The sequence below is a fragment of the Colias eurytheme genome, chromosome 18, assembly GCF_061535395.1.
Source record: "Colias eurytheme isolate Ceu_HAF_F1 chromosome 18, ilColEury1 Martin Lab GWU primary, whole genome shotgun sequence".
Classification (NCBI taxonomy): Eukaryota; Metazoa; Arthropoda; class Insecta; order Lepidoptera; family Pieridae; genus Colias; species Colias eurytheme.
Genome location: NC_142997.1, coordinates 462,559 through 482,324, shown reverse-complemented (window position 1 = coordinate 482,324; position 19,766 = coordinate 462,559). Strand labels below are relative to the sequence as shown.

The 19,766-nt window shown below is 33.3% G+C and overlaps 1 protein-coding gene across 1 annotated transcript in view; it reads right to left on the bottom strand.

Moving 5' to 3' along the window:
• Nucleotides 1-19,766, bottom strand: part of LOC149900413 (neural cell adhesion molecule 1-like) — an 82,164-nt gene that overhangs the window by 42,777 nt on the left and 19,621 nt on the right. Inside the window, exon 2 of the mRNA XM_090112487.1 lies at nt 2,450-2,582. Within this exon, the coding sequence (XP_089968613.1) occupies nt 2,450-2,582 (133 nt within the window). The remainder of the gene's footprint in view (nt 1-2,449; nt 2,583-19,766) is intronic.

Below are 19,766 nucleotides of genomic sequence, written 5' to 3'. Positions count from 1 at the left end.
TCACAGTTTCTGATACAGCAATTTATATCGGTTAGTTTCTTATTAAAGAGTACATACGAATTAAAGAGTACATACGAATAAAACCATTATCCTTCACTGGATACCAAGATGCATTTCAATCTGTTAAATTTTCTACCCTGTTCTAACCGACAAAGGCCTTTGAAATTGTCCGCCGAGGATGATCCAGATTTGAATGAATTTGAAATATAGATAGCTATCTTGAAGGACATAGGATATTGTTTTCTTGTGTTTGGTTTTAACACGGTAGTGTCTCACTCACACAGTGTTTGGTTTTAATACAGTAGTGTCTCACTGGTTATATGATGTTTAAGTGTGGACGTATGTTTCTACGTTCTCATTAGAAAGTACCGATAACCTTAATAATAAGCTTTATTTTAAAATTCGTACTAGCCAATAGATGAATAGAACATAATTAACATGTAATCCACCCAAGCAGTCACAGGCGGAAAGCTAATTAACTTATAAAACATTAAAGTAATAGGTAGGTACATATTTAATCTTGTTGCGACAGTCATCAATAAAAGCATTGTTGACCCAGTGTTCATTTTCAGGTCACATCTATAAAACACTAGGATTATACTTTATACACAACAGAGTACAATATAATGAATACCGACGGTTTACGCTGCAAATACTTTGCAGATTTTTTTATACTAGCTTCAGTCGGTTAGATATTTTTGGTTGTTAGGTATATAAACTATATTCGAAGAGCGACTGCACCGATTATAAACTGTTTTCACGGACAGATAAATAAATCTCTTTATTTGCATAATGTGTGTACAAAGATAACAAAATTACATAATAGGTCGAATCAACACATTAGCCATAAATGGCGTGCAAATTATATCAGCTCCGCAACATTTGTGAACAATCAAATGTGATAGATCAAAATATTATCAGAATTACTAAGTCTAGTCACTAGGCACAAAATGAATACTTTAAAATTATTATGCCTTTTTTCTTGTATGCATGCAGTAAACCACAATGGCCACCACCTACTAAAAATATTTTACTATTAGTCAAATTGTTCACAAATGAACACTACAAAGCTCCTAAGCGACTTTACCCGTTATTAATGCCGGGGTCATTCGACTAGTAAATTATAATGGTCTTCTGTGAGAATCACAACCCAAATCACCCAAATCCCAATTAACACAATATCTTTCCAGATCCAAAAAAACATCAATTAAGACACAGAGGGCTTGTTTGTAAAGAAAATAAATCTATGAAACATATATGCGCCTTTCCCACACCCTACAAGGGCCCGTCACTTCTCATGCTTGTAAACTAAATTACTTGAACCCTATAAATTGGTATAATCGTGACAAAGGTCCAACCTACATCGAGCCTACACCACAGGCTGTATCGTTTATTATAATTACTGCTCCTACGTGGACTAAATTATTTAAATTGGACAATTTCACAATATATATTTTCTAATTAAATTTCAACACTGCCATAATCACACTGTCGCTTTTAACGGTAAATAATTAAAAATTACTTTTTATGATATTATGACACGAAATTAAAATTGTATTCTTCGATAATTGTGTATTCTATTTTATATCCTTTTATGCTTATAATTCATTAACATCCGATTACAATATGTAGAATGTAGATAAACTGAAATATCAATTTTATATTAAGTTTGAAATCAGAGGCCTTTACCGCTGAACAACCACTACCATATTAACAATTAGCATACAAGATTTAATAATTAAATTTGCTTTTGCCACAAGTACTTCAAAAGCCTCCGCTCACTTAACTACCATTGAAAGAACCATATCTACAAAACTATCTCCATTAAACAAAGGTGAAAATTCATATCGATATAACTTTATCGTTTCACTTTAAATCAAGATAAGCCCATCCAGTGATAGTTAACCAACGGTCCCCGGTTGCTTTGAATCGACGACCGTTTCCAGATGTTACCAACTTGCTAGAATATTCTATCAGATTTATAAGTTTTGATTGCTAGTCGGCGCAAACTTTGTGAGGCTAATTTTTATCTAGAGACCATAGTATGCGTGTGTTATCGAATTTGGTTTCGATACATTTGTTTGTTGTTTTTTTGGATTTAAATCTCTTCTATCAGTGTTGTCTGTATTTTTTAACTACTGAAAATTGATTTTGAAATTTAAATTCCCTTATTCGAATGAAGAAATAAATTTTTAAAACATATTATACTAGCTAAATCGCGCGGGTCTGTATAATATATTTGGCGTTGTAATCTTCTAATATACATACTGTTTAACACATTCAAATATATAGGTTGAACAGGTGTATAATATATGTATCTGAATGCCATAAGGCATAAATCATTGCAATCATACATATGAAATTTCTTTGAGATCTACAAATTAAAATATCATCTAAATGATGCATTTCTTCTTTATATCATAAATTTTACCGCTATTTATTTACTCACCTATACAGTGGTTCCCAGTCCGCCTCCTTGAACCACAGCACCATCGCGACTCTGTCGTCAGCTGAGAGAGGCTGCGTGTCGCACGGCAGCGACGCCTTCTTCCCGAGCACGCCTGTCACGTGCGCGGTTGGTACTATAAAAAATATATTATGACGTTAGTTAAATACAGCAGAAGGATTTTAAACGCGATTTATTAATTAAATTCTGATATTTCGCACACTTTGCAGCGAGTGTGGTCACGGGGAGGAAATCAAACAGAAGGAAATACAAAATACAGCAGTTAAGAAGAAATTTTTTATCTGCAAACACAGGCCATACTGGTCACATATCGATATCAACATGTTATCTTTGAAATGTTTTAGCTTGTGATTGATCATGTCCTTAGACAATTTCAGCCTTTTATTTCATGCGTTTTCCAGATATGAAAAATAATTTGGAAAATCCAAAAGTGCACGCCTCATAATTTTTTTTTAATAAATATTTATTAATTATTATTTTTGTTTATTTAATAACAATTAAACCACATCGAATCAGACCCTGAAAAATGAAAGGGTTCTATTCCTGAGCATACTCAAGCGTAAGAGAAAAAAAAAGACTCGATTAGTAAAGTATTTCGGTCGCTATCGTGTTAACAAGAAAAAGGATCCGCACATACAGACACACGGACGTCCAAGACAGAACTTTTTTAAACTGTTTTTTAACTAGTTTAAATAACAAAAATGACATCAAAAATATCATGAACGTTAAAAATAGTGTTTTTTCTTAATATGTGTGTGTATGTATTATCTTACAAGTGCAATGTATGATACATAAAGACATTTTAAGTTTGAAAAATCAGATGTTTTGCGCGAAGTGACAGTAGTACCCACCTCAACGCTTCGCTTATGAGGCGTGCAATTATGTAAAACACACCACAAAATAATAATAAATATAGTTTAAAAAACTATAAAACACGCATTCAGGGTATCTACCCTGGTATCTACCAGTAAAAAGTAAAAAATAATTATTCCTCTTATTGAACGATCTGACGATTACATCTACAAGAAAAATAATTGTTTGTTGATATTTCACTATCATGATCATGTCAAAGTTTGGTTAATAATGTTTTATCGTCAGACAAATTTGAGTTTACTTTAACCAGTCAACCAGCCAACCAGCCCACCAGCCAACTCACGCTCACTCACGCTAACTCACGCTAACTCACGATAACTCACGCTCACTCACGCTCACTCACGCTCACTCACACTCCTTAACTCACGCTAACTCACGCTTACTCACGCTCACTCACGCTAACTCAGGATCACTCACGCTCACTCACGCTCACTCACTCACGATAACTCACGCTCACTCACGCTCACTCACTCACGATAACTCACGCTCACTCACGCTCACTCACGATAACTCACGCTCACTCACGCTAACGATAACTTAGGCTTACACGCTGACTCACGCTCACTCACGCTTACTCACGCTCACTCACGCTCACCTACGCTAACTCAGGCTCACTCACGCTACCTAACTCACGCTAACTCAGACTTACTCACGCTCACTCACGCTCACTCAGGCTCACTCACGCTCACTCACGCTAACTCACACTCACTCACGCTAACTCATGCTCACTCACGCTCATTCACGCTAACTCAGGCTCACTCACGCTCACTCACAAATCTCATAAAATTATTGTTAACTGTAAAGTCACCAATAATAATTGAAGTGTACAAATTTTTAATTCCAACTGACCGTTTAAAGTGGGTTGAAATCGTGTGTAAAGAAGTCGGTTAGTTTACGTAAGGAAATATTTAATCCCGGCCATCCTTATAAGGATAATAAAATAAATGTATGAAATTATTCTATTGTCAACGGTCCTTGATAAGTGTACAAAATTTGAATGAAATCCGTCGGCTTAAAGTGGGTCGAAATCGAGTCGAAAGGAGCCGGTTACATACAAACATACAGGTGAAGCTAATAAAAGCGTGTTAAAAAAGATTTTTACAATGTATAACAGACATGTACGTTTTGACAGCCCTAACAGTAAGGTCACGATTCATTACCTACCAAGAAGCATCCCTAGAATTTCAGCAATATAATAACACAGTAATTTACTTTGTTATCATCACCCGAAATAATTTCGTATTCTAATGCAAATGAGCGCCATAAAATTACAGCCCGGAGATAATAAGCGCATAATTAACCAGATAATTTAATACAATATTCTAAAATTCATTTTTTTCCCGATAAAAGTAACGAATATAATATTTCCTCGGCCGTATTTCATTTAAAATGAAAATGTTACTTTAGTATGGGTCAATCAATTTCCAGAGAATTAAAAAAAACATAATTATGTGCTATTACAAATGCAGGATACACTTTATTGGCGTTCATTTCATTCGCTAAGCCATTGAAATGACTGGCAGAAGAACCATGCAAAACTTTAATCCGAACTACACATTATAGACTATTCTTCACAAAGGCAATGCTCATCTCAATTTACAGTTCAAGCGCACTCAATATCATCATTCATTCGAATCCCATCATCATTGGCACCATACAAAATGTTCAAATGAGCCACGATGAATTATAAACGATCAAAACGTGTTCGCCGCACTACAAATTACTGCTTTCATGATAAACAACGCTTTTCATCAACACTTGCTCTGTTAACGTCGAGTTTCAAATTTCATGAAGATCAAATCGTGGCTCAGCCAAGTTTTAAGTGCATTAATTATACTTCGAAATTACTTTGTTAAGGTTAGGATGCATTGATCACATTTATTTATACTTGTTGTGTTGTTTTACGAGGTATAGTAAACTTCATAGTTAATCATCTCGATAGATGGCGCGCGGTGTGGCCCTTAGACACATAAAACTGAAATAATAGAATAAATTCGCTTGCTCTGGCGGGTCACGAGTGGCTGAATTGGTCAGGCATCCGCCCCGGAATGGCGCGAAAGGATGCGGGTTCGAGTCCCGCTTCGTGATCGAATTTTTTCTATTCTTGATAAATTTAAATTTAAACTTCATAGACATAAAACATGCTAACCTTTTTGGTTCCGTTTGCCTTTTTTTTCTATTGTTGTTGTCAACATACTTTTCGCAATATAAGCGATAAGTAAAATTTATTACCTACTAGGTTTCCGCCCGCGGCTTCGCCCGCGCAGTCAATGAAAAACCCGCATAGTTCCCGTTCCCGTGGGATTTCCGGGATTGCGTTATTTTCCCGGGATAAAAAGTAGCCTATGTCCCTTCTCGGGTATCAAAATATCTCCATACCAAATTTCGTGAAAATTGGTTCAGTAGTTTAGGCGTGATTGAGTAACAGACAGACAGACAGAGTTACTTTCGCATTTATAATATTAAGTATGGATTTGAACCGATCTCGAGTACTTTAGTTTTATATTGTTTAGCTATATTTTAATTAGCTCACCAATATATATATTTTATAAAATTTAAAGTATTCCAAGAAGAATTTAATTAATCCCCTTCCGCCCTCGTTCCGAATAACAGTTCAGTGGAATCCATTTCACAATGAAAACAATTAGAGGTTGATCAAGTGTATTTGCGATAAAAATATACTATACCAATATTTAAATGTTTTAGCTGGTACGAGCTGTTAGTGCGAAAGTTTGTGAGGATGGATGTATGTACAATTCTACATGACTGTATTAGGAGTGTTTTGCCCTTTCAAGCGAACACCACTATATGATGATATGTACTTGACAGTTGGTAGTGATGTACCATAATAGTTCTAGAAATACTTGCATTAGCCCGCGAGTTCGCACGCGGGTGCGCCGTATACTAGCTACTATTAAGTATTCTGTGCTGTATAGCTAGTATAAAATATAATTACCTGGTGATCCACGGCATAGTCTGTATATTATACTTGTCAACAAAAATCACATCACTAGTGTGATTCACTAGGACAAACAAGGAGTGTCAACGACCGATCCGACACCGTGACGATCTCACGGTATCGGATGTCTTGCTCACATTACCAGCTCCACTCTTGTCTACATGATGAACTGTTGGCCGAATGGACCGTGACTACAGCTGATATTTAATCGTGGCTGTTTTATAACATACGATACGATGTACGATACCACTTCCGATATTTATTTAAACTGGATGGTTTATGCATGAAATAGAATAATTTAGTTTTTTATAATTAGATTAAGTCTCACTTTTCGGTTATTTATTGAAACATCATAGTATGTATAAGAAATATTTTATATTCAACTTAAGTATTAGTATAGTTTGAATGAGTGTTATAAAATTTTACCCATCACCAATTTTATCGTATCGATACCATCGGATAGTGAAAAAGCGCTCTTAAGATGGCTAAAGTGTATATACTACTATAGTTGCTATATAGTTACACGTTTCGAGTTTCTTGGCTCTTTTCAAACGTAATTTCAAAGTGCATTCGCCTTGTAAGGTCATATTTCGAATTTATAATTTTAAATTGTTTAATTAAATTTTGTTGAAAATTTCTTCGTGTTAAATATCGTTTCTCTGCTTTAATATCACATTCTAATTTCTGCTTACTTTCTTAAGTCAACGGAGTGAGGGCTGTCGGGTTATTTCGATGACTCATACCTTTAGTTAGATTTCTGTATGACTATGTATATTCATGCAAAATTAATATTCCTGTTGAAATTCCTGATGAGACCGAAATATTTCGTTGGATTAGTGGGATAGTATGCATAATTGCATAATGTATAAAAAAGTTCTATTGATTGGCATGTTCTCTCTCTATTCATGTTTTTTCTTCCGCACATACTTAGATATTATGTCCTCTCTCGCACAGTTGCCTCTGAAGAATTGTTGAAAGAATAAAAATTTATAATTTGTTTCGCAATCGGCCGAATAATCTATAGCGGACAGTCCATCATTTTTATTATTAAATCCAAAAACTTAACCCACAGAAATGTACAGATCTCAGATACCGTATATAACTTCACACAGTGTTATCAAGTACGGTCTAGAACTCCCAAACACACGTTGGAATCAAATATTAGACAGGCGTAATATTTTCGCTATGTAAGCCCTCACATGATTTAGGGCTACATTTATTCATTTTCCTCTACATAATAGCAATATAGGTCTTCATTTGAATGAAATATTTGCCTCTTGAATGACTATTTATTACATTAACGTTGGAATACGTTGTAACTCGGCATGACAAAGAGATTTTTTATTTCAAAATTAAAACGAGCGCTGAATTAAAAGGTTTTATGGTATCGCTTTTAATATTTTCTGTTTTTGTATATTGATAATTTTATTTAATACTTTTGAAGTGAATTTGAATTTTTAATAAAAGTAGCGTGAGTTAATCGTAACAATTAAATATCTTTTTATTGTAACAAAAAATCAAAATTTGAGTATAGAATATAGATAATCGCGCTTTAAAACCGTCGCGTCGTATTCATTCCTAAACACAGATGTACGTACATTTGTTTATTTACAAGTGTATTGTAAATGTCTGGTGGTCTGCATGTCAGGATAATAAACAAATATGGGATTCGAGACAGGAGTTCAAGCGATAAACTGTATTTATAGATGTGGTTTTCATTTAAAAGGATTAATTGCAGTTTTTTCACAATCATGGAAAATATTTTTATTTTGTGTGGGCATTACTATTTTTGTAGCGTTCTTTAAATTACGTACTATTTTGTTTCGATTTACGATTATAAGTATATCATTGTGCAATATAAAATGAAACGTAAAAATATTTGAATCTATGACACTAAACTTAAAGTATTGAATACACAATTAAATGACACTTGTTGCTTTGGAAACTCGTCAAAACTTTGATTGGTTCATTTATCCGACTACGCAACAAATAGTGTTATGTATTCATACAAAATATGTAGCTATTTAGTAATATATTGTGCCAGTTGCAGTATTATTATATAAACAGCAGCTGTATAAAATTCCGCATTTTAACCACCTACAAAGGTTTGAGTGTAAGTTCGTCATTTTATAACAATTATGAAAGTGACCCTTAATAAAAACGCATCCCAAATAATCAAAGTACGCTGAAAAAAAATTGTTTGTTTTAAACAAGCTTTATCTCGTCTAACCACAACTGTAACACATGTTTTACAAAGGGCAGTTGTTTGCAACTGTGTTTATTCTGCCCTTCAAAGGGACTAGTTAGAATCGATCTACTGATTGACAAGTTTAAGGTACGCTTCTCGATAATTTGGAGTTTTATCGAGTGATTTAACTGTTTTCGGAATAGTTTAATACGGTTCGGTTTAGTACAATCAACTGTGTAGTATTTTATTATATTTGATGCGACGCGAGTATTAGAAATGTTGTAAAACGAATTTCAGATACTAGAAATAGTTTTATTTTGAAAAAAAAATATAAACTTGTTTGTATAAACAAGTTGGATGAATTCTTGGAAATATAAATGTTTATACCTACTCATACCTATCGTTAATCTTATAAGTAGAGCACTATCTTCCCTCATATATTTTCCTCTTTTTGTTCCAACTTGTTGCTTCTAACGAGCAACAACTTGGCTGCACAGCCACAGTATTATTTTTCTTATATCCATCGTTTATTTTTAGTAAAAATAAACGTGGCACAAACCCTCGAAAACAATACCAGACAACATTAAAAGCGGCCAAAGCCTCAGCCACTAGTATTTCAATAAAAGTGAAACAGCAATTTAAAGTGACATAGTTAAAGTGTTAGAGTTCAATAACCCCTTTGTACGGATTTAATCGATTCACATTGGACACATAGACCACAGAGAGCATTCCCGTACTGTACGTCAATCTAGAACCTTCCACAAATGACCAACCCGCGGTAGATACGTTCGTAAACATCATAAAACATTTCAGTCCGTGACCTCGCAAATATCTATAAAAATATACGACGTAGCTATTCCAACACTGCAGAATAAAGTTGAAAAAGTTGCGAGTTTGAAGTATCGGGCTCGATATTCGCGTGTTTTGATTCCTATGTGGATAAATTTTGGTTGGAAACGAGTCAGCCACGGTAGTCAATCTCGAGTAACAAATATTGCAGGTGATATAGTGTATAGACCGTATGCACACAAACAAAAGAGTCGTTTTTATGTACTTTTGATGGTATGATATGATTTTCCGACATCTTAACTAAAATATTGCAGTCTATGAAGTTATAAACGGGCTGAAACAGAAGATTGAAATGTATCAAGGAAACGTCTGCTATACTTACGGCAAATGCGGTAAACCCACAAGCTAGTAAATTACATTTAGTGGAATAATAAAAACTACTCTACAACAGTGATATTTGAGTACATCTAAAAAATATTAAGTTTACGACTTCCTTTTCGTTACACGTCCATGAAATCCCCTTTTATCTACTTCAAAATCCACTACTAGATCCGCTCAACCTCATCAAAATCCAGTACTGGATTTCTTCACCTTCACCACAACACCTTTAAGAATCTAATAAAGACCCCCACAACACGGCGAGCTCACATTAAACTCCTCTCATTTCCGCGCACTTTGTTTTTCCGTGACAAAGTACAGATTATATATAAACAAAGACGCCCGCCGGTATTAATGGTGAGACAACAGAGTAAATTGCGGACACGTGAATTATCATGCTTGGTATATCAAACAAACATTCTTATATATTTTAGATATATGTACAATCTTCATACCTAATAACTAGTTATGTTCGGTACTTAGAGTTTTAAAATATTTGTTGACAGCCCTGATTCAAGAGAAACTATGATATTATTTTAAAAAGCGGTATATAATGAAGTACGTAGTAAACATTATCCCATCAAAAACATCCTGTAAAAAACCCAAGTCTCGCAGCTCAGTCTTTCTACCGTCAAAAGTTGTGAGATCCATGTAATACCAAGTCGGTTAATCTATTTAGTGTCTACTTGAAGGACCTTCTGTCTTAAGTTATTACATAAGTTATTATCATGCCAATATTAAAAATATTTAACGTTTTAAACAAATAGATCGACTTGGACATCGCTTGATTTGATTATTAGTATGTATCACACTACACAGCACGACGGGCCAGCGACCAACAGGAACGAGAGTTTCAATCGCGTGAGGCGCGAGAGACTAAAGAATCTAATATAATATTGTAATATTCATTTTGTTTTCATGCGATGTCCAAGTCGATCTATTTGTTTAAAACGTTAAATATTTTTAATATTGGCATGATAATAACTTATGTAATAACTTAAGACAGAAGGTCCTTCAAGTAGACACTAAATAGATTAACCGACTTGGTATTACATGGATCTCACAACTTTTGACGGTAGAAAGACTGAGCTGCGAGACTTGGGTTTTTTACAGGATGTTTTTGATGGGATCTCACTTCTTTTTGTAGAGCCTTTCTTTTTGATACCACCACCAACCACCAACTGCATAAATAACTTTGTAATCCCATATATTTATATGGGATTACAAAGTTATTGATGCAGTTGGTGTATTTGGAAAACTGGACCGAAATTACAAAATATTTAAGTTTTCCCATGATTAAGACACTAAACTCTATATGTATTCCAAATATGAAGCTTCTAAGTCTGCTAGAAGTGCCTTGGACTTTTGATGATCGGTGAGTCAGTGAGTGACAAAATTTAGAAACTTTAACAAGTTGTCATTCTTAAACTACTGGTTCAAATTGACTGAAATTTTAAATATTCCGTGTTTATACAATGCCGGATTAGTTACTGAAGATTCAGGTTTCTTGCTTTATCCACAACCGAATTATAGGGGGTCGAAAAAGGCCCGAATTGCTTCGAGAAAAGGATGGTACGGCCGTGCCGCTTTTTTTTTGCTCAACTTGGCGGGGGCACTGCCGTGCCCCCAGATAAAATGATACGACTTTTATCTAAACAGTCTTTTGTAAGTCTTGTTTATTCTCAATGCTATCAAAATAAAAATATTTTGAACAATGGGGAATATTCATGTTTTTCTTTTTTGTCTTAAATTAATAGTTTACTATTCTATAACGTAGAAAAAAATATTAATGGGCTTCAAAATACTCTAGATATTTTTATAAATGAAATTTAAAACTTTTTAAAAATTTAAGCAGTTCAAACGCTGCCATTTTGCGCGCGCTTTGCGTGACGTCACATGACACGTCCAGTGGGTGTTCACCTTAGTGTTTACTGTGGAGTGATGAATTCAATGTCTTGTCAGATGACGTCACATTTCGTTCGACCAGTGGTGGCGCGTTTTGGAAGTTTGAATTTCGCTCCCTTATTTTGCACTTTTTGAATATTATTTTAGGGGTTTAAAATTTAAATAATAAGTTAATAAAAAAAATCCTTTTCATTATAATATTACGATAAGTATTCGAGAAAAATATATTTTAGGCCATTTCAAATTTTATGCATATTCCCTATTGCTTAGGTACCGTACATTAAGAGGTAAGTATTATTATAACTTTAATTTAACTTTTCTATAATTAAACACATAATAATATTATATTGCACCACAGTATTGCACAATCTAGTGCATTTAATGTGAAGTGTGTGATTAAAAACTGTTCTCTCTCCGTCTAACTTGTGACAGACATTCGACATTTATTGAGAAAGTTAAACGTCAACCTAGGACGTTTAAATAAATGCTGCATTATTAAATAAATTCACTTATTTCTAGAATATAGCTAATTTTGTATATTGTTAGAATACATTTTTACTACAGAGCCTTTGATATACAAGAGGCTCATTGCGTATAATAAAGTAGGGCGGGGGAAGGTTTTTCAATTAGTTAATAGTGGGTAGAAAAGAGAACTGCAATAATGAATTGAACATAATGTAAAATTAACATTACCGGTAAGTGTATAATTAAGTTGCAATTATTAAATTATACAACATCCATATCATAGGTATAAAATAAAAATGTGTAAAGCAAAGAAAAAATACATTGCACAACAATACTTAACAAGGTTTAACACTGCGTGGTTTTGTATTAATAAAAGTCTTTCTTTACTAACTTGACTTGTTATTCCAAATGCCAATTTCACAGTTTCCATCTAGTATGTAACTTATCAGACAGTTAAAATAACAAATAATGTAATTGAGAACTTACCTGAATTTAATTATCAGAAGCTCTAAATTCACAATGTTTTCATATTAAAAAGAAAGAAAAACATTAGATTTAACTAATAATAATATGTTCGATATTTTTCCACGAATATTGGAGACCTGAATATTGCAACTACGGCCAGTAGCGCAATCAGGAAGCGATAGACAAAAGCTAACCTTTGTTCAATCTCACTATAGGTATAGGTGCCTGTAAAGGATAATTGAGTTTTGTGTCTCCTCGTTTTAGCATTTTATTTAACACTTCTCTATTTCTATGTCTATACGTGCGTAGGTATGTACATTGTACCTACGCATAAAAAAATCAATTATCGTTCAATTATTTCGCTAAAACTCGAGTGGGTAGACCGATTTCGCTTATTTACAGTCTTGTTTTCTTCCGTAAACATTTACTATATAAACCCAATTTCATTAACAATCTGAACACAATAATCTCATAATACTTACATAGAACAGAATCTATAAATATATTCAATACAATGAGCACAAAGTGGAACTCTTCAATCTAATCAAGCGTCCATCAAAATCCCATAATAATAATCAATATTTAATCAAATTAACTAGGAGGCGAACAAATCGAAAATTTCCCAGCAAATATCGGCCATGAAATACTGTGATGTTATTTTGTACAAATAAGATATTTTCATTAGCGACGGAAATTGGTTCTTCCAAACAGAACGTGGGTAATGTAATCAATTATTTAGTAATTATTGACTTGTTTGTTGCCGTGCCTTGCGGTTGAGGTTGTATCCTCAACGTATAGTTAAGGGTAACTAAGCTTATCGGAATTGTTAATTTTATAAGCTGCTTTGATTGAATAGTTTTGTTTTAAAAGGTTCATTCAAAAGGACACGTTTAGATCGTTGAACAGCGAGCGTGGTCACGGACAGACAATGCTGTTATGTCTTGATGGAGATAAAATGTGAAACTACCTTCGACTATAAACCATTTTCGCTGTATCAATTGGAAACTTCCCGAGATGGTTATCTTACTATATAGATTTATATTAAAATTTGCACATGTGTGTTACACCGTACACGTCCTGTCTACCTATGTGAAAAATATACGTGTTCATTTTTAATCATAATCTGACTCTGATTTCAGTATTCATTTAAAACCACTTACATGTATTAATGAAACGCGTTACACATTTATGCATCGAAAATTATTTATATATTCTTTTCCAATATATTATATAACTACTAGCGGCCCGCCCCGGCTTCGCCCGTGGTACATATGAAAAATAGATGTTGGCCGATTCTCAGACTTACCCGATATGCACAGAAAATTTCATGAGAATCGGTCCACCCGTTTCGGAGGAGTATGCAGACTAACATTGTGACACGAGAATTTTATATATAAGAAGATATAGCTAAATGAAAATATAAAAATGTCACAGCAAATCCGTTCAAAAATTGTTCAAAACGTATATTGCGTTTTCCAATTTAATGTCGCTAGTTGTGCGTTTGAAGTATTTAAAATTTTATTAGTTTGTGTTTTGTTCTATAAAGCATAAAATTATTTGTAGTGTATATTTTTATACCAATCCATACTAATATGAAGGTAGAACTAGTTATAGATAAACTACGATAACATGGCGCGCCCCTCCAAAATTCAAAACGTTTGAAAGTATTTGTGAAATTCATAATAAATAATATAATAATATCATATAATAATAAAAATTAATAATTTAATTATTATATTATTATAAATAATAATAATATAATATTTAGATATTTGTATTTCACTACACACATTGAAACAGTAATTTGGAGGGGCGCGCCATGTTTTCGTAGTTTATCTCTACAGCTGTATGTTCAAGTAATTTATTCTTTCACGCTTATACATCATTTTAAGATAATATTGAAACAGGAGACATCATTACACATCGAATGATTCGTGTGCTCTAATATATTTTGTCCTTTTGTATAGTCTCAACAATCGTACTTTCCGCCATGACCAAAATTCGGTCAAGTCTATAAATATTAAAACCGGAAACCGATCTGATGTGAACACACAATCATGTTAAGGTTGAAGCGGCTTGTCATTATAATAGCGTAATTATCGAGCAAATAATTTATGAAATGTTGGTGTTGTACCAATTTATATTGCTGCAATTACAACGGACAATTTTATTCGATTTAACGCAAATATTGTTAACTTTGACGAATATTTTATAGGGAATTGGAAATACGCTTTGTTTGTATAGGTTGTTAACATAAGTGGCTAGCAAATATTCAAGAACAATTTATTTTATCAACAAAATATCGAATGTGTACAACAAAATGTATGCAAGAACTAAGAACGCAAGCAAATATTGTGTAATTTGCGCATACGCTTTCTAGTAGGTACCTAAAGTAACTGAAATCACATTAAAAAAATAAACAATGTGTTTTAATTAATTATGAAAATACCACTAGGTACTTCATGTTACCACAAATAGTCTAGATCACGCACGCAAACCGGATCAAACTTTGAGGTTTCCTTTATATAAAATTGACTGCTTCATTAAAAATTTTACCCTTTACATCCCTTAGCAACAGAATTAGTGTTGCTAAGGGAGAAAAGCACCTTAATTGGTGAAGACAAGAGCAAAACACAGAAACTTTCGCAATTATTTCTGCGGAGTCTCGACCGATCGAATGAGGGACTTTTGTCAGTTACATACCTGTTATTCTGGATATAATCAAATTATTTGTTAATAGGTACGTCTGTAGGAACCTACACAATAATTTTAACAGAGCAAATGAACTTTATCAGATTTGATGTTTTGACTTGTTTTTCCGGTGATGTTCTTGATATTTCAGTTATCTCAAATGCTCGTGGGTAATGTAAAACATAATACTGAAATCCACCTGTCTGCATATACAGTCTTGTATTGTATCTCAAATTAAACTGTAACAAATATTATTCGAATAATTCCCCTTATATACTAAAAATAACTATTCTTTATTAGGACCAAACAATGCCCTCCCACCTAACCTATCAAAATAGTTAAAACAAAGGATGGCCAGAAAGTGTTCACAAAAGATAATATATTTTCAGTGTATAATTTTCCAATTTGCCAACAATATAAAGTGGTAACACCGGCTAGTCACGCTCATTGAGCAATAAAAAAGCGGAGTAATTTATAAGTTTCTAGACGGTTCTTTAGAGCTCTCGACATTCTGACGGTCTGAGCTTTTCGCTTCTACTGAGTTACGTAAAGTGCTCTTGTGAAACACGATATTATATTATTTAAATTCAATTACCCGCTTTAAATAACATTTCTTAACACGTTCACTGCGGCATGTCCAGTATCGGGCCATCAGCGACTACACCACAGTGCGGCGCCCAAAATCGCAGTTTTCACCGTGGTGCGGCGAGGTTTTTTATATGTTAATCAATGACGAGAAAAGAGACAAATATATATTTGTGATCACAGTTTGAAGTAGGACTCAATTTCGTTTAAAAATCGTATGGCAAAATATTGGACACAACGCATAGAAAAGAAACCGTTTTTTTTGTGTGCGGCATGTCAAATATTTTGCCATGGACAAGCACCTCATGCCGCACTGTACTGCGAGCGCGCCGCGTGTCAGTCTCGCATAGTGATGCACCAGGACCGAAGCACTTTTCTTTTGAGTTTTTTTAATGACAATAATACCTTAGAGGCTTTAGTTTTTTTACTTTCTTTTATTTCGTAGCATAAATGAAAAAATGTGATGACAGTTGTGAAAATAATATAAAACATTAAAACAAAAGTTACTGAACAATTTCCTGATAGTACTCTATCAAGTACCTTGTTTTATATGTGTTTTTTTTTGTATCGACGATCTCGTTATCTGTTAACAAACATACTGAAATATACAAAATTGATTTATATCGATATCGATGTTTTATTTTACAGTGTTTCCCATCGCTATTACTGTAAACATGCCGTATCAACGCAGTGCGGGATGGCAAATAATTTTTCACAAAATCAGGGGTTTACATTTTCCCTCATATCTTTTAAATTATTGGGTCAAACTAAAAGCTATTTATGCGGTATATACTAGACTATATATACTATTATCTGAAAAAAAAAATTTGGAAATATCTTGAAATTTCATGAAATTATTAACCTTCAAAGTCAGAAGGTGCGATGTGATAAAAATGGCTCATGACGCACAGTGGTGAACTTGCCGATGTGAAGTATGGAAGACATGCCGCAACAACGGTAAGTTTGGCATTTTAGGTGCCGCAGTGAACGTGTTAATCAATTAATCATCTGTTTGTAGCAGATTAAACCACTTCGTGGAATCTACTTTGACACACGTAAATACTAACTTATTTGTACATATAGATTGGAATTTTTAAATTAATTGTGAAAAGTTAGCGCAAAATGATGTCCCACATAATTTCTCAAGCATGCAGATACTCATTCAAAGACAACATAGGATAAAGCTCAATCAAATAAACTAAGGCCTATTAACGCATTACTAAAACCTAAATCTAAGAAAAATAAGTAGAAGATTAAACGAATAATTTAATTTATTTGTGGAAGAGAAACCTAACCTACAAAATTTGTATTGAAGAACCACCGTGAAAACAAAACGTTGCTATTCAAGAATGGTAATACCTAATACAAAAAATAACAGAAAATTGCAGCTTCTTGCATTTAATAGCTTAGGATTTGAAACAACGGCTTAATTTTGAACTGCCACTCACTTCATTTCACTGCAAAAACTCTGTAAAGAGTATCTGAAATATATGGCATATTCTGAATAAGTAATTATCAAACTATCCCTTACTATTGCGTGCTATAGCGCACGAAACTATCGAAATATCAGAATACCTGAATAACGAGCGCAAAACTAACCCGTTATCACAAAAAGTAAAAGATAAACGTGAGTATGAAAACACGAAACGTAGCAACCATTATAATAAGACCTTTGTCTCTTATGAAATAACATACGTAATAGAGTTCAAGCTCTACCAGTTCATTTACAAATTCATTTTGCAAATTCATACATTTGTTTATAAACATTGAATAACAAAAGTAATAAATAATTGACAAGAAATGTATTTATCGTTAAATTAAGACAGAATAAAATACAATGAATTATTATTTATTAAATAATTATTTAATAATAGGTATGTGGACTACCTGTACTGTGTTCCGTAAAGCGCTTTCAGTTGCGGATTCGTGGATTTATAAATTCATCCGGGACCTATAAGACTACCTTTCAGGTATTAGATAAATTTGCATTCTAAAAAAGTAATTTCCAATGTACTATAACACTTGGATATTAGGTAATCTTAAGCCATAGTCTGCAAAACCCGAAACATACATAAAACTTAACAACCAGTAACTTGAATAAAATAACATTACAAAACATTAGCAATTCAATGTCCATTACGAGTAAGCTGTAAAAATTAAAACAAAAGCAACATAATGAAAACAGCGGAGCATAATTAAAAAGTACTAGATAACATTGGAACAATTCAGAGCACAAAACCCTATACTCACCTCTCATAAGCCGCATAATAACTTGAATTTTATAAACGCATGAATACCAGGTCGCACTTGATTTTCAAATAAAGTTTTTCAACAATTTTCATTTAAAATGCAGATTACGAGAACAATTTTTCATTTAATTCCAAATTTAAATATGCTGATTTGCTTTTGATGAGTTACAAAGCGTTTATTTCATAGTAAAAAGAGTTTTAAGTATTATTATCACGTTTATTTTAAAAAAGTAATATGAATGGTCGGTTGAACAGCTTCTGAAAAACATTTGTAAATATAAAACTTTTTATTAACAGCGAAGTGAGAGCCTACCTACAGTTGCAACTTGCAAGTAAGCATGAGCATTTATATGATAAATTGTATAATAGATATAATTAGATACAATCCATAAATATTATGGATTCGTCACTCCAGATTGCTCAAGTAACTTTTATTTCTAATTTTATAATATCAAAGCGAACATTTCATGCACATTTCTTAATCGCGCTCACAAAAATAATTTAGCCAAGTCCATTAAATCCCATGACAGTCAATACAAACATAACCTCACTTCCAGAGACTTAACCGATCAAATATTCAAACTTTGATTAGATTTCGTTCAGCGTGCCAGTCATTTTAATATCGACTCACAAACTAGCGCGATAAAATCTAATTTACATCGACTGGGGGGCGGCACGAACTTCGAATAACGTATTTTGGCCACGGGGAAGGGACGCAATCCCAAAAGACAAGTGTAAATGTATTAAGTCAGTATCTTTTATAATATCTCGTTACGGGTTGTCGCCGGCGGGAACGGGCTTTACACTGGATGAACCAGAATTACAGCATTACACCCATTTTTTCGTGCGGAAAAAAGTAAACTTAATAAAAGCGTGACGCAATGTGAATGCTTTATTTACGTTTCTTTACTTTCACGAAACTGTTACACTCTGTATCTAATCCTAATACTGAAAGCAATAAAATATTTGAATATTTTGAAAATTTACGTATAGTCGCATTGGTTTGCATTGTCGCCTATCGTCTTAACTGATTTCTGTGAATTCTTATAAAGGTGAGTGACGTCGAGATAAAAAACAAGTTTGATAAATATTTATCTTATTTATTGCAACTTGAAAAATTACATTACCGAAAGAGATTAAATTTAAATGTAGATACCTAACAAGACAGCAAAAAGCGTTGCTTTATCTACTTTATCAATTAATTTTTTATACAAAATGTTTTATTAAATTCATTTAGTAATATTTCCCTTTATTTTTACAGAATCATACTTCTACTAGACGTTTAAACTAGAATTGCCCTCTGGACAAACCGTAATAAAACATACATAACATTCGACAGATCACCAAGATTTATCATAACGATATATGGAAGTAAGTAATGCCTAAAATACGTTCGAGAATACGATCCAGTACCTATGTATTATTTATATGACAATGTTAAATTACGATACAAGGTGAGGTAGTTTGTGAAATGTAAACTGTAGACGGGTAGGTAATGGAGTAGTATATTTTTATTTCAGTAGTGTTACGTCTGCGGCTTCTCTTCCTTCAAATCATCGTAATCAATACGTAAAAATGTTTGCAATTCGACAAATTAATGCTTGTTATTGAGATAAAAATAATTAATAATCAATTTTACGAATACATAAACCTATAATATGGTATATAATGTATCGAAATTATGATATTCATCCCATAAATCTATTTCCCAAAAAGCTTGGCCTCTATAACGTACGCATTTTCAAACTGAGA